The sequence below is a fragment of the Scomber japonicus genome, chromosome 11 (assembly GCF_027409825.1).
Source record: "Scomber japonicus isolate fScoJap1 chromosome 11, fScoJap1.pri, whole genome shotgun sequence".
Lineage (NCBI taxonomy): Eukaryota > Metazoa > Chordata > Actinopteri > Scombriformes > Scombridae > Scomber > Scomber japonicus.
The window spans coordinates 24802448-24829679 of NC_070588.1; the positions used below are offsets into that span (position 1 = coordinate 24802448).

Below are 27232 nucleotides of genomic sequence, written 5' to 3' on the forward strand. Positions count from 1 at the left end.
CGCAACTGAGTTCAGGCCTGTTTTAGTCTGATTGATGCCATATCACGATCATTCTGGAAATGATTACAGCTTATCATGCACATGTCTGACAGTATTTAATATTTGAGCGTACATGTCAAAGCTGCAAATTGCTGCTGAGTGTTTGATTGCTTATATAAAGGTACTGGCAACCCGCCTGTAATGAACAGTGTTTTATTGAGAAGATGACGACAGTATTTTATAATGCAGAGAAAGGGAAACGGTGCTGTGTATGTCGTAGATGGTTAGTATTTGTAACTGTAAAAACCTGGATTTCAACTCTTATGCATGTAAACATTCCTTTTTTTTGGAGGGGGGGGTCGAATGTACAAGTATAATTTAGGTATTCCAGTGTTTCCTACATGTTTTGAAATCCCCATCAGGGTTTTTTTTTCTAAATATCAGTATTAATATTCCAGTCTTTCCTTTTTGGAGAGTTGTACAATTTGCTTCTTTTTCTCATTGGTGTTTTTCATCGTATTAAACACTTATTTCCCATTGGTGTGAGTCATGTCTTCTACGGATTTCATCTCTGCTATGACTCATCGCAAGTCCTCATATGTTTAAATATAACACGCCCACACAAGCACCTGAATAATAGGTCTTTTTTATTAACAGACATCATGAAAATGTCAACAGTAACAAAATTTTTTAGTCCATTTAAAAAAAAAAAGTGGGTTGGATTGACAAGACTCCTCCCACAAAATAACTTAATGAGGGAGAGGGAGGGAAAAGGAGGGAGGTTGTGCTCCGATAGCTTAATGTAGCCAATATTCCATCTTTCTTTGTCAACTTTTCTCATCAAATGATTAGAGCGGTAAAATCTGGCTGTAAGTAGCATGGTTTCCATACATTAAGTCATGGTTTTAAGTTATTTCAAGGAAAGCGGAATATTGGACACATATTACACAGTATTAAAATGGGGGCATGTCACAAAGCAGGATCAGAGTTAGCCGACAAGCCTTCCTAAATACTCCGAAACGTCATTTCAGAGGCCGAGGAGAAAGAATATCTGACTGCGAATACACTAAAGCTAGAGATTAAGTTTGTTCTTTGTTCACTACCACACAAGCCACACCTACATTGTGTTTTAATAGCATTATTAAGTCAGCAGGCTAATTGAGTGATCCATTACATGGGACAACCCCCCCAAAACAGACTTGATAGGCAACACAAGCAAATAGAGAACAGAAGCAGACACAAAAAAAATAGTGAAGCACCATCAGAAAACATGACAGTGAATTAAAAGAGATAGAGAAGAGAGTGGGGGTTATTTACAGAGAGGGGGTGGGGTGGCTGTCAGTGTGTGCCTTTGTCAACAATACAGGTCACCAGGAGTACATATGGGGGAGGGGTTTGCAAATCCAGCTGCTCGAAAGATTAAAGAAAAAGATTCCTTAAAGGAGTAGTGTGAGAGCGCAGCTGTATGCAGAGACACGTGTCTGTGGCTGTTTGAATCTGAACAGACAGAGAGGATGTAAATAAGATAGATGATGTCATCTTTATCCTGCAGGCATGGCTGAACTCTGCTCCCGGTAATCTTTACCCTTACTTCCTTTCCAGATACACACAGGTGACAAGGGAGGAGGGACATGGACAGTGTTACTGGACAGGTTCCTTAATACACTGTACAGTAGTGTGTGTGTGTGTGTGTGTGTGTGTGTGTGTGTGTGTGTGTGTGTGTTAGAATGTATTGTATGTGCAGGTGCGTGAATGTGTCTCCTCTGTAATGTGTACATTATGTGTTCACACGTGTCTCCCTTATGGCAGCAGCTGCATCTTAGGCCTCGCTCTCCCCAGCCGATGAGGTGTTCTGCACTTCCTCTTCCAGAATGGGCACGATCAGGTTGTCCTTGGACATCAGGTTGTACTTCATTACGAAGCGCGTGAACCGGTGACACAGGAACGTTTCATTCTGTACACACACACACACACAACAAAACAATTAAATTCTGTGTCCTGTTTCTTCACTGCTCTACAGTCTTGACGTTGATTTTTAAGAGCGTGCAAACCCACCTCATACTTATCAAATATCTGGCGGTGATGGAAGTAGGCATGAGAGAATATCCTATAGATGCGACGACAGACAGAGCCCAGTTTGGCCACTGATGACTCCTTGATGCTCACCCTGGGGACAGAAATCAGACACTGCTAGATCCTGCTGTGAAAAGACTGAATACTGAATCCTGTTTAAATACTGCAGACAGATGACTGACCTGCTGGGGAAGTATTTGTTGCTATTGAGAAGACAGGCAGCTCCGTCCAGCGTGTGCCTGGTGTAATCAATGGCAGGGCACTGCAGACCAAGCAGCAACAAAATCACATACAATATAATCATGTTCAGCCTCACGTGAAGGCAGACAATCAAGCTCAATAATCAATACTGTGAATGCCGGCTTGGACTCACCTCTTTGGGTGTCTTGTGGGCAGCACATAAAAAGATCCACTGCTCTGTGGCGGTCATCTGGGTGCAAGTGTCTGGATGGCACTCACTCTGCAGGAAGAAAGATCAGCATCAATACTGCTGATACTAAGTAAACATGGCCTTTCAAACCATTCTTTACAAGGTCAGATCCACCTGTGCTTTCATCTTTTCACTATCAGTTAGTGGGGACGTTATCTGTGCTACCAGGAGGAGGCTGTTTGTCGTAAACAGCTGGAAATATCAGGAACAACTTTTGATGTGTGGCTCCGTAAGATTAGGTGAAAATCAATTTAAAGAATCAGAAAATATAACAACTATTATTATTTTGAAGCTGCAGCAATGACAGCTGGCTTATTGGGCTCTGACATAAAGAACTGACCACTGTATCTTGAATAAGTTAATTATGTCATTAAACATTAGACATTATTAGAAACGGCCATGTTGTTAATTTCACGAAAAGTGTCACATTTCTCCATTCTCACTGTAAGAGTGGCTGAGACTGACACTAAAATGACAATAGCTGGTCCACCTTAAGGGTTAGTCCACCTTTAGTAAGCCTGGTCAGGTTAGGTGTAAGCTGTCCTGACAAGCTGCAGCATTAATTAGCTGACACGCTGTTGTCTGTACTGTACATTTACTGCCAACCTTCTCCTCTCCTCTGCTCACATTCACTGTCATTTTTCAGTCACGCTCTCTCTCGCTCGCTCAACCACACAGTCGTTACACACACACACACACACACACACTGCCTTAAACAGAGCAACGCTAACAAGAGTTTCCAAGGTAACAACGGAGGTTGACTCATATAGCACAGAGGCCCCCAAATGCTACTGATTACAGAATGAATGGATATTTTTGGTGGGGGTTCTCGATCTCAATTACAGGGGAAACTCTGCCTTTAAACCTTTAAAACGTTATGTATCCCAGATTCTTTGCATTTACTACACACAACATATTGAGACTGTGTCAATCAAAGCATTACCAGTTTTGAAACATGTTTGACCTTTACATCTGTACGCAGAGCACACTTACCTGCAGTTTGACTGCTAGTCCATTCAGCTCCAGGCAGAATTGCCTACAAACAAGACAAAACATGAGCACAGTCAAAAAATTAAACAAAGAAAAAACAATAAGTGAGTAATCTTGACAGATTAAACCACAATTTGTTAGGCAACCAGATGATCTTTGTTTTTTTAACACATACCTGAGGTGCTCATATTTCCACACCCCTTCATCCTGACCCTCTGGAGGCTCCAGGATTTTGTCGATGTTGGAGCAATCTGACCGAATGTTCTGCTGTATGTACTGTAACATAACAGAGCATCACACATATACTTTTAGTAGACGCTCACACAGCCACAGTAATACAGTCTCCCTTAGCTTAACATGGCCAACAATTTACTGTTAATTCACAATGCCTATGATCATTGTAATTAGTAGTTTACAGTTTCTACTGTGTGTGGGTTTCAAACACCATGACATGTAGGCCTAACTACCAGCACACCTTGATTTTATGATCTGGGTTACGACACTAAATAGTGTTTGAGTCAGGAGAACAGTCATGTGTCCGTATGAACACTGAGACAATGCAAAAATGCATGACAGCGCCATTTCCTTTCTATTTTCTAATTATTATTTGTCTGACATGACTCTAAATGGCACCCTTTGTCATTTAGAAATGTCAAACCAGCTGCAACACACACACAGTCATGTTGGTGAGGCCCAATGACATGGCCAAGTCATTCAAAAAAACTGAGGTAACACTGACAGCTAAACTAGCACAGAGCAATACCCAATTTGCCAGTGTTATTTTATTATTTGAATTATTGACATTTTTTCATCCGTCACACGATTACAGACATTCTTTCTGGTGAAAAAACGTCTTTAAATAAGAAAACACAGAAACCAAGAAAATTAAAACAGAAAGTAATGAATCTGAAAATAATCCATACAGATTTTCAGTGCCATAGCTTAAAACCTTTTTCAATGTTAATTTGTGCACCCGACTCTTGTTATAAGACTGACTTGAAAAACTGTGAACCAATCCTTAGAATACTGTTTTAAGACATACTCAAAGAGTCATTGAATCTGCACAATACAGATACATATGCCATATCATTCATGTTGTACAACTCTAAACTCCCCACAAAGGTGCATGCAGTTAGGTGTAACTCTGTTCATTTTCCACCACCATGCCATTTCTAACCAGCTGAAAAGGGTGGGGGGTCATTCACACACACACACACACACACACACACACACACACACACACACACACACACACACACACACACACACACACACACACACACACACACCTGTTGGACAGCGAGGGTGCTGTCCATCTCCTCAAACGATTCATCCGGCCAGTTGTAGAAATCCTACACATGGAGGAGGGACACATTTAGTCCACAGAGCTGCCACAGTAACATAACTTAACAAATGTTGCATTGCTGTTATCTGACGTCAACTAACAAGAAAAACAAACATAGATATATGACACATGACTAAAATGAATGCAGTCTCATTGAATGAATGCAGGAAGATTACATATGAGTCTGCTAACTAATGTTTGGTTTGATATTTGGTGGCTGTGACTCTTTATCTATCTAACATTACATTACGCGGAGCTAACTCGCTATCGTTAGTTAGATAACGTCAGCCGGGCTGCGACTGCTTCCTGCGAGTCAAACACATTCAACGGTTGTTTGTTTGAGTACCGTGTGTGAACTATATTCATCAGCTATTGTATAGTAGAGTATTTAAGTAGTCATTATTGTCACACGGTGTTTGCAGATGTAAAGCAACATCACTCAGGGGCGTTTAAGTTAGCGTTAGTTCAGGAACTAGACGGGGCGGCAGCTAACGTTTAGCTAGTTGGCTATTTCCAGGTCAGGCCCTTCCTATATGTTGTCTGCGGCCAAGATATCGTCTAAAGACGTGCAGTAAAACGACACGGTTCAAATGAAACACCGGGGGTGTTCATTTCCAGTAATATTGTTGTGCTCCTGCCGGGTGTAAACGCACCTTTGCCTTGGTACCAGGCCGATTCCTCCTGAGCACTGCAGTACCCTCCGCCATGACCATCGCGACAGAATGCCCGGATGTTCGTCAGCAGCTGTGACGTAGCAGCGGAGTCGGATATGAAGTCTTCTCAAAACTTAAACTTATTAAACTTAACATGTTAATAAACTTCACATGTTTCTGCTTCTTTCTTTTTTTTAAATAAAAAAATCACACAAGATCTGACTTGAAAAAAAAGTAGTATTTCTTTTTTATAACATTATTTGTAGCATTGTAAACCTTAAGGTAAGTTTCATATCCACAAAAGCCAAAATATCCAAAACGTCCCCATTACTTAAGTTATTTTTAATTTAAATAAAATATTATTTTGAGTCTCTACAATATATAAAATTAAGAAAGGTTGATCTATTATTGAAATCTATTCAGAATGTTTTAACTGAAGATGTCAGTCACTTTTACCTTTACTTTTTATTTATTTAGTTATTTTTATTTATTTATTTCTATTGAAATTATTATATCTTATTTATACCTTTTTTGATTTATTTATGTTTTATTTATAAACTGGAATGATATATTTGTATATTCTTTGTTCATTCTATTGTATCTATGTATTAACTCATAAAGAATTTTAAAAAGTGAAGGTACACTGTTATATTGTAAAGAATATTTTAATGTAGTCCCTGATAGAGCTATAATGACTTTTACTGATAACTATTACAGACTGGTAATATTTAGTTATTATGTTTGATTACGGGGTTTTTTTAAAACATATTTAATGTAATTTGTTTACCTTTTCATATTTCATTTGATTGACATCTACTTTTTTCACACATTGGAATCTTGAATTACACAAAATGTCCACCAGCTCAATGTATGAATGTTCAGAATGTTCAATAGAGCTTATAAAAAAAGCTCTTTACACATCATGTAGTTAAAAAAGTTACAAAAAAATACTGCATTAATAATCTTTCTTCATTTGAATGAGGGTGACTGGAATAAAGCCATAAACTCCACTAACTGTATTTATGTGTAATGTAAAACTCAATGTAATCCTTACATATTATATTGACCCCTCGCAGTATGGTGGAGGTCATTTTTGACTTAGCTCAGTATCCTTTTAAAATCAGTCCTTATAACAGATTTATAACATGAAACATGACAAGTTGTTTTGCATTAAAGCACCACAATTCAACCTCGACTAACTGAAATTTCCAGCTCCTGTTTATCTTATTATTGATCATAATTTGATCCTTTTGATAACTGAAGTAGGTCCTGTATTATCAGCTAATTAGAAGCCCTTAATTTGTAGAATGCGCCAAAATCTAGTTTTAATAATTGAGCTTATACTAGACTCATAGTGCTAAATATAATGTGCTAAATCAAAATGACTTGAAACTAGTATAATTACAGCATGGGGATACCAGTTTGTTTCTGTGTCTCTGGGACAATAATGAAGCTCCCATATTTAGCCTGCAGTGTGCATTGTACTTGATGGAAGGTGACCATAGTATACACATTAGTCGTTGGGTGTGGGTCAGTAGGGACCCAAAAATACATTCCTGGCTCAAGTCAGGGCAGTAGTAAATAGTTAAAATTAGCTCCTACACCAGCTGTGACATAAAAAGCATGAATGTATTAGTAATAATAAGACTATAATATGGAAGTGGCTATCTAAACTACATTTACATACATTTAACTAAATACAAAATCATGTTGTCACTCAACATTTTAATTATCTTATAGTACACATTTTAATCCTTTTTCTTAACTTAAAAAGATTAACTAAGATAGTGGGTTTATCTTATACTAAATTGCCTGATTACACCTGAAAATCCATTTCCAATTCTTTTTATTAAATCTATTCTATGTGTAATGGATCTTATATAAATATCATAAATACCAGAATAAGGTTAGATAAAGATGAAAGCTCTGGAAAAATCTAGTAAGTGAACACTGAGTTTAGCATACTTAAAAACAGAAAAAAGTTCATTGCTGACTATTAAAGAACAGTACATAGTAAGACAAGAAGTCGACATCTCACCTTTATTATTGTAACAAAATGTGATTAGAATTATTTACAATTGCAACAACATAAAAAAAAAAAACAGACATAATGAGGCAACTTAATTTCTTCTCTTGGGGTATGACGAGGACTTCAGTTCTACAATGACAAATGACTACAATAACTCATTCCACGTATTTTCCAAGAATATCAGCATCACGGAACAGGAAATAGTCCTAGAGGATAGAATAAGAAAACATGAAATTAAAGCAACTGCGACAGGAAACATCCTAGAAATTCACTTTTAAAATTCACTTTTAAAAAAATGAAAGGACACTGTAGCGCACCTTGTCATCCAACAGGACTTTAGTTCCACCGTACTCTGGTAGGAGGACCTTCTCTCCAACCTTCACGCAGACGGGCTGTACATCTCCTTTCTGGAAAAAAAAACAAAAAACAGGCAAAGGTTACTTAACGACCATGAGAGCCAGAGTGCAACTATCAAAACACCACATTCCTTGTGTTATCCTTTCCCTCCCCAAACATGCACAAATAACAGGCCTAAAGTTGGATAATTACCTGATTAACAGAGCCAGGACCTACTGCCACTACTGTGGCATGCAGCACCTTGCCTTGAGACTTCTCTGGCAGCATGATGCCCCCCTTGGTTACCGTCTCTGCTGTGAAGCGCTCCACCAGCACCCGGTCAAACAGTGGCAGGAATTTTCTGAAGGCCTGTAAGTGATCACAAAGAGAGAAAATGAGACAATAACATCACTATCAAATAACATGACTTGTGAGACACAACTGAATAAAGCCTTGATATTTGCTCGAGCAACCCAGTATGCCCAGTAGGGGGCTGTGTCGAGTCACAGATAGAGCTTATGTTACACAAAGAGCAAAGTGAGTGGACCCCAACCCCCACCACCTTTACGCTGGGTTTTTTTTTGTGTGTGTGTGTGTTTTTTTAACATATGCAATCACAAACTAATACCAAATAATCTCAAGAAAACTTGCAATACAACAGTATGAACAAATAAAACTCTTCTCTTGTTCAGCAATAATTAAAAAAGCACAAGCTAGTTTAGTTAAAATGTTATTAAATTAAATTATCTGTTGGTTAAAATACAGGAATGATTAATCAACATGTGTCCTGCTCTGTAGAGAGAGGGGGAGGAGAGCACACATGAGGAGGTGGTGAGGGGGGAGTAAGACTACACAGAGATTAAGTAAAGACAGCATCCAGAGAATAAACCAGAAGCTCCCTCACAGAGAGCCCTTGTTAAGTCAATGATTGCTCCTACAGAGTGTAATGAAAGTCAACTTTTCCTTATTAGTATGGCCAAAGTTTTGGGTAATGTCTGAAGTTACAAGCTGCACATGAATGAAGCAGTGTCATATGATTTAAAACACCAGCTGCTGACAGTGTGATAACGGCAGATGTTTCTAGTGACCTTGGTTGAAGGTTGTCTGGGAAAGAGGTGGTAGGAGTTGAAGGAGGGGCGGGGAGAAGGACAGGTCCTAGTTTATTGACAGACCAGAAGAGGTGGGGTTACTACACTTTTTCATTTTGAATGTTTAACCCAGAGGCCAAAACTGTCGCCTTGCTGATAAAATACTTTGATGAGAATGTAAAAGGCATCTTGGAATTTTAGGTTAAATTTCAGTCAAAGTTTTAAAATGTGGTCACAAATAAAACATGATGCTGTGATGTGAACAGCCTCGACTGATGATGAAATGTTACAAGATAACATTCAAGGCCAGTCTGTCCTGTATTTCAGAGGGGTCTCTTGACTAGTTAGTACATTATCAGGTGGTAAGAGAAGTTGCACAAGAACTGAACTGTTAATGTTATACTGCAGTGTTTCTAATATTTTGTCCACCTTATTTATATCAATGAAGAAAAAATACCTTTCATTATAGATGCAATACAGTTCACCAGTCTCCAGAATGACCAAAGTTAAATCAGGTTCAGCAAAAACTGAACATTAAACCTTCATGAAAGTAGGATTTATCTGCATTAGTTTTACTGGGTGTAACCTAATAAACTGGCTAATCTGTGGGGATGCTTCTGTAGTCTATCAGTATTTGTGGTAGTATCAAAAGACTGCACTACTGCTGCTGTGTAAAATTACTTTTGCTCTGGCCTCAAACATAATGTGTATGGGGAGGTCATAAGGTCAGAGCCTATGCAGCGGAAGTTGTAAATGGCTCAAACGAACAAGTAATTTATCTTGATCCACTGACCAAGGGCATGACTAGTACGATATAGCAGATGAATCTGACCAACAGGTATCATTAAAAATGTAACATGGGATCACTAATCTGACTGTAAGATCACTGACTCCAGTCATGCACATGCTGCAGCTGCAGTGATGAATGACAAGATCGATTAGCTGATGATCAGCCGATCTAACGGATATCTGATCTGCGTTTCATGATAGAAAAAAATAATTCATACTCATTATTCATAACTGTGAGACAGTAATATCTGTGAGCTGACAGTGTGTTCGTAGCTGCACCTGCAGGGTTTACGTAAGTATGCTAAAGCTAATGAATCACCCTTATAATCTTTAGTCATTGGTCATTAGTCTAGATAAATATGCCCAAATGTCCCCTTCTAACCTGGCCTGTATACTGAGTGACCTTGTGAATGAATGTTAAAGGCAGCTAACATCAGAAGCTGCTAACGATAATGTAGCTAGACCAGATGCTAACCAGCCATATGTAGCTTCATAAATCATTTAAAAGATCCTTCCCCTTATGTTCTCTATAAAGCTCGTGTTTTAGAACAAAGTCTCTTACCATGTCGTAATGTGTTAGGAGGTCTGAGAGCCGGCTTGAAGCTGCACCCCGGTTCTTCGTGAGCGTGGATATGACACACTTGAAGGGGAATCTCTCCACGTGAGGAAGTATCCAGAAGGATCCTGCGCAAGTGCGCATGCGCGTTACCTGCCCCAAAGCTTGCCAGACGATTTTCAGCTGATAAAACCTTCTAGAAAGACCGAAGTGAAGAGAAAAACATTAATTTGTGTTTACTCATGAGTCTAACTTTGCTTTTTGTTATTTATATAATTTTATAAAAGTCCACACATTGTGCAATATTACACAATGTCAACTTTGACCTTTATTTTTTTCCTCCAATGGCACACAAGAAATTTCTGGAAGGGTGGGCCCGGGAACGAGCATAAACTCAATTTATAAACATATATGTCAAAAAAAAGACGACATGTAAACTCACCTTACAGCCATGTGACATTATTAATTATAATTCTGTGTAATGCACGAGTTGGTTTCATTAAAATATGTATATAAATCCAATTATTCACAATAGTTTTGACGTTATTCACAGTCCGGGGCGTGCCGGTAAATTACCCGGATGTGATTGACCATGTGCAGTCCCCTCTCTTCTGCTCAGTTGCACCATACTGCTGTCCTCACCTCCTGTCGTTATATCATCTCGTCTCTCGGCGTGCACCTTGTGGAAGCTACGAGCCCATTCACCTCACAAGTAAGTGCTGACATTTAATAACATATTTAAGCATACGCAACTAATATACTTTTGACCAGCGCCGGCATTTCCTTTTTAACATGGCGTGTTAGCTAAGTTAAGCTGTGACATTTTTCAGGGACCGCTAGCTTCAAAGTGCTTCTAGCAAACAGATTTTACTTCCTAACTGCAAGGGCATACGTGCTTAAATGTTACAACACACTTCTATTAGATGTCCAACTATTGCAGAAGCTGCCTGTATGTTTTTAATTTAGACCGACACTGAATTTTATTAATCGGGAATGTCGTGTCTTTTTTCTGACTGGTGAAGTCTTACCATATTGCAGTTATGCTCCTCTACAGTAGCCCACTGTGGACAATTTAAACGACGATGCATGAACAGTCTCTATTAATAACAGTGTGTCTTTAATTAAACGAGTGTTGAGCAGTTCCTGAAGAGAGAGGGGGGCTGACAGTATGATGGGGAGGCAGCTCCTGCACATGCTTTTCACGATTTGACCTTGTGACGCACGACCTGAGGAGGACACGTGGGTTTATCAGGAACTGCATTTGAGATATATTTCATTAATCCAGTCACGATCAATTCGGTGATTAGAACTCATTTTCATTAACATTTCAATGAATACGAGCATTGATCAGATAGCTGGACGAAGTGAGCAAACGTACAGAGGCCAAAGCCTGCCGTTTTTCCTGAGGGGGGTTAGCTGAGACATGGCCACAGGCATTTACTCATTCTATCTTAACATAAGGAAGTAATTGCTGGAGCTATTACTCAATACATTTCTATGATTAATTCATTATTTTTTTTACTTATTAAGCGAAAAATGCATACACATTTACTGGTTTTCAAATGCAAGATGCAAGAATGTGCTCAATTGCTCAGGTAAATTATGATGGCAATTTCCAATATCTCATCGACCATAATTTACCTTATGATTGCAAAGATGATGGACAAATACATCTAATATAACAGGTAGTTGTAGGCCGAATGACATTGAATATACTTGGATAGTTGTGATCAGCCATGTCAGAATATAGCATTCAAAATCATATATTAATATTAATAATCAATTATGATGAGTAGGAAGCATTTCTACTCCTCCAAAAGGCGATGCAGATGAAGGCTTGCTGTGTCATGTTTTTTGGTTTAACAGCACTTTATTTTCTTTGGTATGTGACCCTGAGGATCCTGAAAATGTTTGACTAACTTGTAAGTGGAGGTTCATTCATTCACTGGTGACACTTCATACCGCCAGTGACCACTAGGGGCAGAGTTAACCTTTGTAACACATAATATGCCCTCCTGTGGTGTGGTGTGTGTATAAATGGATTTGGAGAATAATTATTTAGGTGCACTTAGGACCCATTCATCACATGGCAAATGCATCTATTTTCAGTGCATATAAATATCCTTTGACATGAACTTATAGCCATTTCAAAGAGCTACTCTATATTATCTGAGAACCTCTAGTGCATCTCAGTGATCACTAATACAGTGAAGTGTGGTGTTCTACATTATGACTTAATTTCCCTCTGTCTCTTTTCCTCCCATAGAGATGTTTCGTCTACCAACAATCATGAAGCAGGTGAGGCCTGTGTGCAGGGCGCTGGCTCCTCACCTCACACGAGCCTATGCTAAGGATGTGAAGTTTGGACCTGATGCTCGTGCCCTCATGCTGCAGGGAGTGGATCTGCTGGCTGACACTGTGGCTGTCACCATGGGCCCAAAGGTAATGAGAGGGTTTGTTAATCCATTGACTGGATATTTTCTCACTGTTTCTCATTTGATATTTCTCAAAGATGTAATTTGAAACCAATTTATCTCAACATTGTCTGTCTCCATTCCAGGGTCGCACTGTCATCATTGAGCAGAGCTGGGGCAGCCCTAAGGTCACCAAGGACGGCGTGACAGTGGCCAAGAGCATCGACCTCAAGGACAAGTACAAGAACATCGGGGCCAAGCTGGTGCAGGACGTTGCCAACAACACCAACGAGGAGGCCGGTGACGGCACCACTACCGCCACAGTGCTGGCTCGTGCCATCGCTAAGGAGGGCTTTGACACCATCAGCAAGGGTGCTAATCCTGTGGAGATCCGCCGTGGTGTAATGATGGCTGTAGAAACTGTCATCAATGAGCTGAAGGCTCTCTCCAAGCCAGTCACAACCCCTGAGGAGATTGCACAGGTAAACATGTTTAGAAAGTATCCTTAGCTATGTAATATTACATTTTTTTAAAAACAAGGCTTTAATAGTGTTTTTATATTTTAGGTCGCCACAATTTCAGCCAATGGAGACGTGGAGATTGGTACCATTATTTCCAATGCCATGAAGAAAGTTGGTCGCAAGGGAGTCATCACTGTCAAGGTTAGTTTCAACGTGTAAAAAGACATCCTCAGTGCTTGAATGATTGCTTAATCAGGTCAAACTTGTAAATAGAGTATGTTGTAATGAGTTAATGCTTTTTGTTTCAGGATGGAAAGACACTGCACGATGAGCTGGAGATCATTGAGGGGATGAAGTTTGACCGTGGTTACATCTCCCCATACTTCATCAACACCGCCAAGGGTAAGGATCACATTGGCTTGTGATGTATCTTTGGCCATACTTTATAATTTTCTACACTAGAGATGAGATTATAAAGAAATACTGCTTAAATCTATTCTCTTTATTATCTTTGTTTCTACTAGGCCAGAAATGTGAGTTCCAGGATGCCTACCTGCTGCTGAGCGAGAAGAAGATCTCCAGTGTACAGAGCATTGTGCCAGCCTTGGAGATCGCCAACCAGCACCGCAAACCTCTGGTCATTGTGGCTGAAGATGTGGATGGAGAGGCTCTGAGCACCCTGGTTCTCAACAGGTACTTTTGTCTGTTTGTAATATAATCAACTAATAGCACAAAATAAGCCTGAAAAGATTAATCAGATAAAACAGACAAATTCTATATATTGTATATTGTATTTGAATATCAGTTTAAAGATTGTGAATTACTTCATTTGCAGGCTCAAGGTTGGTCTGCAGGTGGTAGCAGTCAAAGCTCCAGGCTTCGGAGACAACAGGAAGAATCAGCTGAGAGACATGGCCGTCGCCACCGGGGGCACTGTAAGTCCACTCTTCATTCTCAAGTAACCTAACGGTTGCTATGTTAACTTGTATGAACCACTAAAATTAAATATAAAAGCAGACATGTAGACTCATTCTTTTTTTTGGTTTTCCAGGTGTTTGGAGATGATACTTTGGGCGTGGCTCTCGAAGACATCCAGGCTCACGACTTTGGCAAGATTGGTGAGGTACAGATCACTAAAGATGACACCCTGCTGCTGAAAGGAGGCGGCAACCCAGCTGATGTGGAGAAGCGGGCGGCAGAGATCGTTGAGCAGCTGGAGAGCACCACCAGCGACTACGAGAAAGAGAAACTCAACGAGAGGCTGGCCAAGCTCTCTGACGGAGTGGCCGTGCTCAAGGTGCGTCTCAAATAGAAGTGCAGACCATGCTGCTCATTGATAATAGCTAGTTACAGTCAGTTATATTTTACATGCGTGTTGCATTTCAGATCGGAGGAACAAGTGATGTGGAGGTGAACGAGAAGAAGGACCGTGTGACCGACGCTCTGAACGCCACACGGGCAGCTGTGGAGGAGGGCATCGTACCTGGTGGAGGCTGTGCTCTGCTGCGCTGCATCCCCTGCCTGGATACCATCAAACCTGCCAACTCTGACCAGAAGCTGGGTTAGTAAAACAAAAAGGCTGACGTCTACTCAAACTGTATTACTTAGTGAGAGTTGTCCCTTCTTTAGAACATCTTTTCATACTGATACACAAGATCTGTCTCATTCACTGTGGCTGGAGAGTCAATTATGAAAAAAATGTTGACTGGTTTCTCAGATAGTGTTTGCAGAATGGCAAAAATATCTATTTGAACCACCCAGCCCCTCAAGCCATGTTTGTATTTTCACACAATGAAAAGTGTTAAGACACCACTATTGATTGCTGGCAAAGTGTTTTACTGATTTAAATAAGCAGCCATCAGGATTTGTGTAGAGATGAACAGATTCATTACCTCATTTCCTCTCATCTCTTCCTCACTCCCAACAGGTGTGGACATCATCAGACGGGCACTCCGTATCCCCTCCATGACCATCGCCAAGAATGCCGGTGTGGAAGGTTCGCTAGTAGTGGAGAAGATCCTGCAGGGACCAGCCGAGATCGGCTACGACGCCATGCAGGGAGAGTACGTCAACATGGTGGAGAAGGGCATCATTGACCCCACCAAGGTACAGAGCTCATTCATGGTCAATGTGTAGAGTTGCTGAACAAAATCTTTATTATTCACTCAGTAATCCACTTGGCTTCACAAGATAGAAAGACACAGAAACTTAAGACTTAGAAAGGGTTAAGTGTATTCTACAGATGGTCCATTTGCATACTTCACTAATTCTTCATATAATTTACTGATATAAATATATTGATTCACCATATAACTTCATCTTGATTTAAAAACCTGAACTGGGTCAATACTGCCACTCAGTGGTGAAGAGTGGTTTTAACATGGAAAGTTTTCTTTTCATTGTAACATACATAATTTTTCGCTTAGGGTCTGACAATACAATCAAGTATGTAGTCACATAATACTTATTACTTTTATCCATAATCATATGCAAACCTGACTGAGTTTAGTATACAGAGTATAAGTTTGTGTTTCTCTGAGCATCAGTGACCACAAACTGTGGAAGACGATCTGAGTCTGGTGAGGCACATTTAGAATGACATACCACGCACTAAACATAGTGTAGTCACATGGTACATGTTGCGTAGTGAGTCGTCATGCAGAATATGAATATGTTGTAATCTCCCCTGTATCTCTGCAGGTGGTAAGGACAGCACTGCTGGACGCAGCAGGAGTAGCTTCCCTGCTCTCCACTGCCGAGGCTGTCGTTACAGAGATCCCCAAGGAGGAGAAGGAGATGCCAGGAGGCGGCATGGGAGGCATGGGCGGCATGGGCGGTATGGGTGGCATGGGAGGCGGCATGGGTTTCTAAGCCAAGCCTCCTGACTTGCTGTACAGACTAATCAGCAGAGTGGTGCTTGGGGGTGGCTGTGGGACAAAAGTACCCTCTAAGAACCTGCCCCCACTTCCACCAAAATCTGCCCACACTGACTGACTGACCATAAGTATGTTGGAGCCCCACTACTTCACATGATTCTGCCTCCTGCCTCTTTGCTCTGGAGGAGCCAGCATCGCCTGAGTCTGCGCTTCTGTCCCATTCATCCAGTCTGCTCAGAAACTGGGGATGAGAGCCCATCAAGCCCAGTTACTACAGCAGAGCCCTCTATACAGCTTGATTTTACTCCCATGGCCCTGTTCAATGAAACATTGACATGCGCACAATACTCATAGTCCATAAAGTAAAAAGTGCTTGTACAGGTGATTTTGGTCTCTGTAACAGGTAGTTGTGATTTAAAAATGGTCAATGAAGAAACTTTTACAGAAACTAACATAGTACACATGATGATGATCTATATTACTGCAAAGAGAGCAGACCTTGAACGAGAAAAGATGCCTAGCCAGGAATGTGTCACTGTCCTTATTTTCGTCGTAGTATTTTGTTAATTCATGTTTTTGTTTTTTTTATATATATATATCTGTCCTGGTTTTGCCAGCTAATTACAAAGTTGGTCAAAGCCTGTCATTTGATTTAATTAAAAGAATTTTCTTATTGAACTTGAGCATTTTCTGTGACTTTGTCTCTAAAGTAACGTTTATTTATCTGGTGATGGGAGAGGGAAAAAGATCCCTTTGTGTGTTACTTGCCCTACCTTGTACATGAAGATAATTGGATGAAGAGTGCCTAAACCTAGAGTTTGAGTATCACCAGGGGCCTGGCTAAAATAATACAACATTTAAATAATGTTTACTGATGTTGGTACTGGGAGACTTTTAAATTCTTGCAGCATTTTGAGTTTTTCATCTCATTGACATCGTCACATTTAATGAGGGTCATAGGGTCAGCTGAACTCTGATTTCTCAGTCTCTGGCTGATTGGAGTGTGGGGTCTAACAGGGTAGCAAGGTGGGACTCAAGTTTCACAGCAGTTACAAATTCTAAATGGGAAAGCATGGTGCCCTTTGTGCAGTTAAACATTGACCTTCATTGGTGTGACACGTCTCCATATGCTCTGCTTAAAGTAAGCAACTACAAAAATGACGTAAATAAAACATAGCTGGTGTTTCTTACTCTACATTATTCCTCTGCAAAATAACAAATAGCTGTGATCATTTGACTTCTGTTTTGTACAATGTAGACATTGATTTTGTGATTTCTTTTGTTAAATAAATTTAATTGTTCTGTGTTGGTTAGAGTTCTTCATAAATACTTTTTTTTCACTGGATTCAGTTCCAATGAAATTGCACTATTTTCCCAGTTGCTTTCCATTAGCTGAGTTTCAAAGTTCATTTTTTGACCACTGGGAAAAATCCCACCACAAGGTTAATTTATTAACTGCTTTGGAGCTTTTATATTACATGATCTTCATCAGCAGATGGAGTTTTCTAGTTGTTATGGGAATGCAAATGTTAAGCACTTAAAAGGATGAATCATCCATGCTGGCATAAAAGTTTCAGGTTCAAAGTTCATTCTTGAAGTTGGAAACTGTGGTTGAAAAGAAAATCTCACCACAGCTTTTGATCAAATCACATGATCCTCACTAGCAGGTGAAACATGCTCACTAAAACTGCTGATGACTATCACTTTGGTCCTTAAAGTGCTCAGGGAAAAAAATCTCAATTTGACCATCCACAATCCCAAATGAAGATAATGGAAAGCTCCTAAAAAGAATTACATGACTCTTGTGGTGCGATGGTGTAATAAAGGCCAGGGGCGTGTGCAGTATGTTTAGCTCCACCCATCCTGGTTCATTCAAGGTTTCTGTATATCCTCAGACCATTTAGAAATACAAAATGTATTATTAGTACATTATTTTTAGACATGCTCCAATGATTCATGTTTCTGTGGACATCCCTATCCAAACTATTATATTTGACTTTTCTTCAATAAGGAAAACCTTAAGAGTTCTAATTAAACTTTGCCCTTTGCCAGCGGTAACATTTCAAGACCTCATGACCGCCTGTACAAATGCAGCCATGCTTCATACCAGCAGGTCTATTCTTACCGCTCACATGGTGACCATATTTCTGTCCAGCCGAGGGGCCGTGAACTGGCCTTAAATAAATAAATAAAACTAAACAAACAAACAAAAAAAGTCAGACTTTTTTTTGAAAAAATAGTTTATAAATCATGCAGTCAGTACATCTGATCTTTTCTGAAATCAAAGTTACACAAAAAAACTTTCCCCATCCCATCAAACATAAAGACAAACCCCATTTTCATTTCTTTAAAAGCAATGTTTATATATATATATATATATAGATAGATATTTCTTTCTTGTGTGATATTTACACTTGTTCTTCAACTAAGTAATAAATATGATAAAATGAGTATAATGCTTAAAAATAATGATAAATATGTAGCCAGTTGGCAGAGAGGCACTGAGTGAGCGGTGTGGGTTTGACAGTTGGAATCGTCACACCTCGCTTAAACAGCATCCTGACTGACAGGACAGGTCAAGGTGTGTGTGTGCGTGTGTGTGTGCATGTGTGACCCGGCCTCTGCCGAGCCAGCTGGGCCCTTACATTGATAGTGGGTATGGTTGCTTACCTAGCTACGTTTAAAAATAGCCCTCATACTGCTTATATTGCACACTTAAGAAAACTGTTGCTAATCTAGAGACTCTTAATGTCCAGCATGGCTCCCATAATAATGACGAGAGCATTAGTGTATGTAACGTTCAGGAGAAATAAACATGACGACATCCCTTACAGAGAAATAGAGAAAAATAACAGCTCTGCACCATGTGAACGGTGTGTGTATTCCTGATAATATACAGTACATTTACTACATCTGTTTGCAGTCATTTTATCACATCCTCCCACACACCCTCTATACAAAACCTGACTGAAACTTAAAAACATGATTTCTAGTGACACAGTGTCTAACCTGCACCTGCCATTTATTCTTATTAAATACATGTGGTACTGTTACATTAGCCAAATTCTTTAATTTGAAGTTTAGACATTAATTAATCTCTGCTTTGTGACCTTTTTTAAAATGGAAGTGATCACATCTATTTGGACCCTGGTCTTACTCGGCGGTGCTGGTCAGGTCATCATCACATCCTCTGAACTTAAAAGAGAGCATTGTTGCCCTCTCTTTAACCTCTGCCCTTCTGTGGTACGAGCACCAGCTGTAACATTACAAGTTCATGAGTAATGGCTCAACTGTGAAGTGTCACATATTGTTCCACTCTTGAAATGAGTCCTTTTTTTCCCCATTTCCATTGCACTTAAATCATCACAAATGTTACAAGTATGTCATGACAGACAAGCTTTGCTCATTAGTACGCTGCACTGCTATAACCACTGCTTATGATTCAAGGTTAAAAGATGATTATGGTCTCTCCACAGTGGATAGTGTGGTTTCACAGCACTGTTGGATTCAACTGTTTTCAGTTCTTTCTTTTTTTTTTGTGTTTCACTTTCTCCTTCCTGAAAAAGGAGCATCATGATATGAAAAAGAAGCATCACTGCACATTTACTCCAATCATTACGTTTTCTAAGTCCTCACACCTGAGTCGGACGCTCAGAGAATACTGTATAATCCTTTCCCACTGATCTCCTGACTCACTTCAGATGTGGGCCAGGCTGCCTTGTGTCTGGCAAACCAAGTAAAAGGTCCTTGAGATTAGTGTTGGACCTGTACATGTATTATAGGTCACTTGGTGAAAAGCGGGGTCGACCAAGGACGAGCAATTAACTGCCTGTGCCATCCACACTGACTACACTATTGGATTTAGTCTTCAGTCTTAAATCAGCACGCTGCAACTTCCTGTGGCCTCACATGGGACTCCTGCCTCCTGCACATGTCTGCTAAAACACTTCTCTCTTAAAACTTGATTGTATCTTAACACAGTTATATGAGGAAGATCATCTTCTATACATCTATAATTCATATCACTGAAGAGGAAAACGGAGCACACCCTTAAAAGAAGAGCTGGAATCAAACCTGTACTTTAAGGTACTGTGCATTGTCATCCTACAGCCATAGTTGTTGTAGTGCTGCTGCCAGCAGTAGTTAAACAGGTGGTTACAGCAGTGTAGTTAACTATTAGGTATGGCTAATGTTTACAGATGTGATGACGTACTCTCTTGACCAATCATGGTCAACATCACTGCCTGGGTTGCGTGAAGGGTCTTTTAGGTCCGCCTCCATGGAAACACGTTTGTTACCTTTGAACTCAGTTTCACAACCCTGCAAGTCAGCCTGCGTCTAGCACCGAGGTCACAATTAGCCGGTGGAAGTACACCAATGATTTAAAAAAAAAATGATATAGGAAGCTGCTGGGAATAAACTTGGTCATTGCTGTGAGAAAAGGCACTGCAGTTTTCAGTTAGAACACAGGTAGTCTCTTCATTCTCTCTACTCCCTCGTTTTTCCTCTCCTCGTGTACATGTGTGTGTGTGTCTGGGCGGCAGGGGTGACGCTACGTGTGGTGCACCTCGTGGAACATTAGCTCGCGAGGAATGACCGTCTCGGCACCGTGTATCTTGGAGGTGCGACGCTCAAACGCCGACACCATCTGCTTCACCACCTCGTCAAAAAAGACGTGAGCTAGCTGGGAGTGGAGGAGGGAACGGAACTCGAAAGAGATCTGAGGAGGAGGAGAGGAGGGAGAGAGAGAGGGGGATTGAGTTTGCAACTAAATATCACAGTGTACATACGTCACAGGCCTGCTCGCTCAAGTTTGAAACTGACCCTTAGAGAAATACAACACTTGCAACTGCAGACATACCAAACTCCAGACACTTGATCACACACTGAGTAAAGGTTAAGTCACACTGACATATTTCCCTCTCTTTTTTTTCCGTGTTTCACTGCTTCAATCAGCAAACCGCTACTCACAGCAAAATCCACGGTGCAGGTACGAGGGTAGCCCGGCAGGCCAGGGCTGAAGCGCCAGACCGTCTCCAAGTGGTTGAACAGTTTTCCATCAGAGCAGGATGCCTGTCAAGGAACACATACACATTCATTACAATAAGCTGGACTGAAAGAAAAGGAAAATGTGAGACTACATAGCCTCCCAAATGTCTAACCTAACAGCTGCTTTGCTCTTTATGTGATTGCCGTGACATTACTGCCATGTGCTATTAAAGTCATGGTAATCACTGCCACATTACAAAGTGAATCTCCAGATAATGACCCTGTATATTCATGTTTACCATGAATCTTGTCTGTTTTGTGTTGGAAACTGACAGACGGGAAATGTCATACGTAAGCCTAAAAGTTATTTTTTTCTGTCCTTATGTCTCCAATAATATAAACTCATCATAGACAGATTAGGTTGCTAAATATTGGCATGCTGTGCACAGTTTTTATAGTGAATATTTACAAAAGTGATGATAACTGTGCTTTGAAAGTAGTGCAAATGGAACAAGTCTCTTATCAGGCACATTGCAGTCAGCTAATGTCACCTGGGGGGCAGTAACATACCTTGACCATGTGGGGACGTACTGTGGTGATAAGAGAGGTGTAATTCTCCACCACAGGTGGAAAACCCACAGTTAGTTTGGCCTTGGAGAATCCGGATCGCTTGAACACCACATCAGACTTCTTACACCAGGGGACAAAGTGGCGGTAGTCTTCCACAGTGGCCACCACATCGTACATCTCCTGCATGGAAAACCTGCAGAGTCAAACATGGAGAGGAATGAGACATCAGCTCCTGACGTGCGACACTGCACAGACACGTCAGGAAACAGACAAAAGGTCGGCAGTTGTGACATAAAACTAAACACTAAACAAGGCTGGCACATTACATCAAACATGACCCAGTAATGTCTTAAGTGGGTCAGTAAGCAGGGCAGAGAGAGAGAGAGCAGGAGAGAAAGAGAGCAGGAGAGCAGGGAAAGCAGAAAGGTGTCAAATGAACAAGAAAGAAAGAGCAATAAAATAAACTGAATAAAAAGTAAAAGCTAATGAATGAAAGGAGCCCTGCTGTCGTAATGATTAAAGCACATTTCAGATCATTGCTACATTCACAGTTTGACTCCCAGCTGGGGGACCTGTGTTGCATTCTCTCTCTCTCCCTCTCCCTCTCCCTCTCCCCCTCTCTAGCTAGAAGCTAGAGAGAGCTTCCTTTCTCTGAACTATCTTAAAAAAGAAGTTAGTGAATGAGAGACCGATGGAGACTGTGTTCCACACTAAAGTTACATAACTGCATCTCTCCAGCAGAGGGAAAATAGCTGCTGCCACTTGATCTATTTATACAAACAGATTTAGTGATTATGACCTCTCTGTGGGACACGGGAGGACATTTAGTGCGTCATATGGGAACGTAGTGGTAGAGCCTCTGATAGGCCTCAAGGATTTGAACTTATTACTGAGGTTATGATTTGTAAAGGCTGTCACTGGGAACACTATTTTATCCTAATTGAATAGTAGATTTTATTATATTTGGACACAATGTTTGTTGCTTTCTGTTGGTTAGAAGCAATATTTTGAGCTCATGCTGCATGAAACGCCACGGGAATAAAAAATAAGAGAAAAAGTCCTAACACAAACACTGCAGACTAGATGCACTCACCCCATGATGCGTCTCTCTGAGTATTCTTTCCTCTTGGAGAAGGAATCAGCGAGGTTGAAGAAGCTGCGGGCAGGCAACACGACGCCACGCCCTGGCATGGCGGCGCTCAGCAGAGGAGGCACGCGCGTCATCAGGATCCCACATGATGAAAGGTACCTGATCACAAAACAAACGATAATGGCAACAAAAGGGTCAGAAAATCAAGGTGAGGATTACAATCTATACACACATTTATACAGTTCTAGCCCTATATAAACCTTTTGTATAATAAAAACCAGTGGGACAGGAGTGAGAGAAAGTATTGACCGGTCTCATTTTGGATAAACTCTAGAGGAACTGAATTTCCCAGAATCTCCATATAGCTTTGTGCTAATGAGCCTGTAATACCTGTAAGAAGCTGCAACATAAGCCTTTGTTCCTGTGAAGCAGGACACTTTATATAAAAGCCTTCTAACAATACCTGCCAAACATTTGTCATTCAAATAAAACACGTCACAGATGTACAGATGCCAGGAAATCACGACCAAACTATTTCAAGGGCACTGATTTACTGTGAGCTTTAGAGACCTAAAACTCTCTATAGCAACAACTTCCTTCAACTCATTCAACCCTGCTGTGTGTCTGACTTCTGACATATGTGAACAGGTACTTACTGTTTGGCCCTAAGGGGGAAAAGTACTGCAGAAATAGATTAATGACTACATTTATCACAACCTGGAAATACAGGATTAATTCTATAGGTGGAAAAATAAGTTCCAACAACACTTGGAGACTCTGCTTTTTACATGATGCATGACTGAATACCTCCCTCTTTCTCTAAACCACTTAAATAGTAATGAAGTTTATGTCCTGGTCACAATAACTTGAGCTGAAATTCCAATGTGAGAGAGTTAAAGAGAACACAGTGTGCGACTCTCTGTGCCACAGGTCATTATAATTCATTGTAAGTGTGACAGTGAGAAACAGCTAAACACCTGGGCTGATGACATGTTGTGTTGTGAATTTAACATGATATATGTTCAAGTGAAAGAAATGATCAGCACACATACAAATAACTGGAATGCTTACAGGACTACATTTACATATGTATCTTATCCAAAGCCACCCAGTCTCACACCAATGGCTGTGAGTTCCAGTTCACACAAAATTCAAGTCCACAGTCTCACTTCTTCATTTTGAAATATTTTCAACTTTTACCCAATGACACAAGCACTACAATATCCTCACCAAGAGCTGGATTTGTCCCTACGGTGTGTTGATGTTTCATCTATCAATCATTTAGTCAACTGACAGGAAATAAATCATCATTTCTCATTTATTATTTTGTGGTTCCAGCTTCTAAAAATATAAAGATTTGACGAGTTTGATATTGACTGTTTATTTAACCAAAAGACTATGGATAGACTTAGCTGATCATCAAAATAATCATTTGTTAGACTCCTGCTTTCCTTGTTCCACAATGCTATGCTTCTGCTACTAATCAGCGTAGTTACAACTAAATCTCTGAGTGAGATCCTCTATGTCACCATGAATGAGAGGACTCCGTTTATCTTGGATAGGTCAAAACTGGCCCATCATCTAGTTTCGTGTAACCTTCAAAGATGCTATGAGCGTACATCACAACTGCGGTGTCTCTTGTGAATGACCTCTGTTCAGAGATCTGTCAGATGGGTTGATTTGTCCGCCGTGCCTGGCTATCATCCACAGCAGCTATGGCACCCAGTTCCACAATGTCCCTGGCACCGGATATTTTGGACGTACAACACAGCTTTCCCGAGACGTATGTTTTAAGATTTAAAATAGCTATCACGACACCACTTAACGTGATGTGACAATATTAATGTCATCATCAGCTTAAAACCAGACAACCCTATTCTGCTTTTCTCACGACGTGCTCCTTAAAAGTTCCTGCAGGTCACTTCACAGGGAGTCAATCCACTACTGCATGAAAGGTGATACAGCTGACACATGGCACTGACCTCAAAATGCCAAGTCAATGCAAATGTAGGGCAGATATCGAGAGGAGCGGTTGAGAAATACGACTTCAGGGCAAATAATGAGGGCACTGAGCCAGGCACATCCAAACCTAGATGTGTATAGGTGCACACAGTTCTCAAGTTTCACGAGGCAACATGCCAACTATCAAGGTGGAGAGGTCATTATAGATGAAAATACTGCCAAATTCAACTTTTTGGGTGATTTCAAGATCTAGTGTGAAGACTACCTCTCTAAACTATTTGCCACCTTCCAAAACATTGTGTCAGAGGCTAGCTACCAATCTCAGTTGTGGGAGCTGAGATGAAAGGATAAAGGCATTGGTCTTATCTTACCTAACACCTGCCGGCTGGCATACAGCAAGTCTACACTGCAGGATTTTAAAGCTCAGATAAAAATGGATGTACATTAGATATTGCACGACAATATAAAGTTGCAGATAGACTTGAAAAATCTGTTAACATAGAGCTAAGTTTATACCTTGTCACTCCTGGTAGAATTAAACACCACATTTAAACAAGTGCAGTACTTTATCACAACACTGAGACACTTGAATATTTCCATTTCTGCTAGTTTATACTTCACAGCTGTTGTACACTACACTGCTTTTTATCAGACAGCTAATGTTATGGTTAGTACTTTTTTTTTTAATAGATGATCTTGATGATGAATCTTTAGTGCATTTTACTTTATGCTTGCAAATCTTTTGCTCAAGAAACTAACTGTTAGACTGTTGTCACTTCCTTATGTGCACATGAATACTGTGTCAGATAGCATATATATTTGAATATTAGTCGAAAGTAAGAGAAAGATAAATGACCAGGGAGAGGCGTTGTTTTCACTTTCGAACGTATCACCAGCTCCAAATTCGTAGATGAACTGGCTGTTTAGCCTTTAGCTTATTATGGTATAATTTACAACAATAACAAATACAGGCCCGTGAATAGTCAGCGTTCAGTTTAGAAATGTTGCACATTTAAAATATGTTTACCACTCGACAACTCAACAAAGCAATTTTTCTTGGTGAACCTCTTTGGTACTTTGGCAGCTGTTTGTTATTGTCGTAGGTAACGTTACGTCTTCATCGACATTTTTCATCTTAAATCGAGATAAGAAGAGGAAATACTTTACCTTACGTTGTTTCTAGTCGGTATTTCCCTGCTGGCTGTGGAAGGTAACTGTTTCATGCACTCAGCGACTTTCCGCAGGCTTCTGCTACCTCTCGCCATGTTCCCTTCTTTGACAGATGGCTCTAGTAAATGTGAGACTGGCCGACTCGCAACAAATGCCCTAAAATATGTCCCGCCCCACTAAGTGAGGCAGAAACTAAACACGGCCTGCTATTGGATGGACCGTGCGCATTGAGAGTTTTCATTGGCCAGTGCTGTCGCTCGTCTGCTGCGTCTCACCGCGCTCACATGACTCTCTCTCTCTCTCACGCAGGAATGTAAGGAGATTTTGGCACAGGTTGGTTCAGTCGACCTGGACCACACAACACTGTGAAATTCAATTCTTCTTTAAGGTTAAATAAACACACAATGCTGCAAACATGTCGCACCATCTTTACAGCTCATTGTCTCCCTGGAATAATCACTGAAGTGTTATCATTAAGGCTCCAGCTGTGTGTGTTTTGCTGTGTGTTTTGTGTTGTGGAGTGAATGTCTTGAGAGAGAGAGTGACTGTTTCCTATGACTTTGACTATTCTGATACATTTAAGTCGGCCAATATGAGACTACAGCTGCATTCTGAAATATTTTTTATTGCTATTTATTTTATATATTTATTTTAACTTTTTTGATATTTTAAACTACTTTTTAAAAAAGTTTTTCAACTTTTGTTAATTTTTGTCTTAAATTATAGCAGGATAATGATGTCAAGGTGGTGCCACATCTTGCCAAATCAATTTCAGTGATGTGCTTTCATACTAGATCAGTTTACACATTGTGCACATGTTGATCAAATTCTTTCATTGTCATATATAAGTCTATGCAGACTCACTTTACTTTTAAGGAATACGTGCAATCCCATACAATAGCTCAGAACATCACATTGAAAAGTGTTCCTAGTATTTTTGCTTCCATCGTGTATGTTAATGGGGTGGACAAAATATGGGGAACACTTTTCAATATAATCCACTCCACTACACCACTATGACCTCAATAATGAACGTAAAGCAGACAATGTCAACAAAACTGAACATGTGAAAGCTTCATGAAAGTAGAATTTCTAGTAGAGCTGTTGTATTGGATTGCATTATATTGCACAAGTGTTATTCATACAGCATTTCTGCACTACCTGCTGTAACACAAACCTGCATGTACATTAACAAATGGACCTGCATGCAGATAGTTTGTTGTGTATATAAGAGATATACTGTATGTCTAACTGTGCTTGCATTTCTTTAGATTATTATCTATGTTAACCTGTAACTCAGTAGTGTTGTCCAAGTGTAAGAATTGTTATCTGCACTAAAAGTATATTAAGAGCTACAAAAATATGGCATCAAATTTCTTGTATAGAATAAATGATATATATTATTTGAAAGTTGGTTCTGAAAATTGGAATT

The 27232-nt window shown here is 40.2% G+C and overlaps 3 protein-coding genes across 5 annotated transcripts; 1 reads left to right on the forward strand and 2 right to left on the reverse strand.

Annotated features, from left to right (window-relative positions):
* Positions 1-608: 608 nt before the first annotated feature.
* Positions 609-10498, reverse strand: LOC128367936 (MOB-like protein phocein). 3 transcript variants are annotated; one of them, XM_053328629.1, is made up of 9 exons: positions 10275-10498; positions 8049-8204; positions 4762-4824; positions 3648-3748; positions 3476-3518; positions 2426-2512; positions 2235-2314; positions 2035-2146; positions 609-1933 (listed from the first exon to the last, which is right to left on the reverse strand). In XM_053328629.1, the coding sequence occupies exons 1-9, from the start codon at positions 10410-10412 to the stop codon at positions 1799-1801; spliced, it is 915 nt and encodes a 304-aa protein (XP_053184604.1). In that variant the 5' UTR covers positions 10413-10498; the 3' UTR covers positions 609-1798. The 3 variants fall into 3 exon arrangements, with proteins under 3 accessions (XP_053184604.1, XP_053184602.1, XP_053184603.1); XM_053328627.1 differs by lacking the exons at positions 8049-8204; positions 10275-10498 and adding an exon at positions 5471-5565; XM_053328628.1 differs by lacking the exons at positions 609-1933; positions 2035-2146; positions 2235-2314; ... (2 more) ...; positions 3648-3748; positions 4762-4824 and adding exons at positions 7497-7705; positions 7817-7906 and having other exon boundaries at positions 10275-10462.
* A 390-nt stretch (positions 10499-10888) lies between these two features.
* On the forward strand, positions 10889-17330 carry hspd1 (heat shock 60 protein 1). Its single transcript, XM_053328514.1, has 11 exons — positions 10889-10980; positions 12535-12710; positions 12829-13164; positions 13249-13344; positions 13452-13545; positions 13668-13836; positions 13979-14078; positions 14195-14440; positions 14530-14704; positions 15071-15249; positions 15844-17330. Exons 2-11 carry the CDS (start codon positions 12537-12539, stop codon positions 16012-16014), a joined length of 1740 nt encoding a protein of 579 aa, XP_053184489.1. The 5' UTR covers positions 10889-10980; positions 12535-12536; the 3' UTR covers positions 16015-17330.
* A 954-nt stretch (positions 17331-18284) lies between these two features.
* coq10b (coenzyme Q10B) lies at positions 18285-25904 on the reverse strand. Its single transcript, XM_053328905.1, has 5 exons — positions 25798-25904; positions 22672-22827; positions 21579-21771; positions 20991-21092; positions 18285-20739 (listed from the first exon to the last, which is right to left on the reverse strand). The coding sequence occupies exons 1-5, from the start codon at positions 25893-25895 to the stop codon at positions 20572-20574; spliced, it is 717 nt and encodes a 238-aa protein (XP_053184880.1). The 5' UTR covers positions 25896-25904; the 3' UTR covers positions 18285-20571.
* Between the last annotated feature and the right edge of the window lie 1328 nt (positions 25905-27232).

Excerpts from the sequence above, each read along its gene's own strand:
- LOC128367936 (XM_053328629.1), bottom strand. The coding sequence starts at position 10,412 with ATGCGCACTTGCGCAGGATCCTTCTGGATACTTCCTCACGTGGAGAGA. Across the intron at positions 3,519-3,647 it reads TGGAAATATGAGCACCTCAG|GCAATTCTGCCTGGAGCTGA; the intron begins GTATGTGTTAAA and ends TCTTGTTTGTAG. Across the intron at positions 2,147-2,234 it reads AACAAATACTTCCCCAGCAG|GGTGAGCATCAAGGAGTCAT; the intron begins GTCAGTCATCTG and ends TTCTGTCCCCAG.
- hspd1 (XM_053328514.1), top strand. The coding sequence starts at position 12,537 with ATGTTTCGTCTACCAACAATCATGAAGCAGGTGAGGCCTGTGTGCAGG. Across the intron at positions 13,345-13,451 it reads AGGGAGTCATCACTGTCAAG|GATGGAAAGACACTGCACGA; the intron begins GTTAGTTTCAAC and ends TTTTTGTTTCAG. Across the intron at positions 14,705-15,070 it reads CAACTCTGACCAGAAGCTGG|GTGTGGACATCATCAGACGG; the intron begins GTTAGTAAAACA and ends CACTCCCAACAG.
- coq10b (XM_053328905.1), bottom strand. The coding sequence starts at position 25,895 with ATGGCGAGAGGTAGCAGAAGCCTGCGGAAAGTCGCTGAGTGCATGAAA. Across the intron at positions 22,828-25,797 it reads CCGACTAGAAACAACGTAAG|GTACCTTTCATCATGTGGGA; the intron begins GTAAAGTATTTC and ends TTTTGTGATCAG. Across the intron at positions 20,740-20,990 it reads CCTGCACCGTGGATTTTGCT|ATCTCTTTCGAGTTCCGTTC; the intron begins GTGAGTAGCGGT and ends CCTCCTCCTCAG.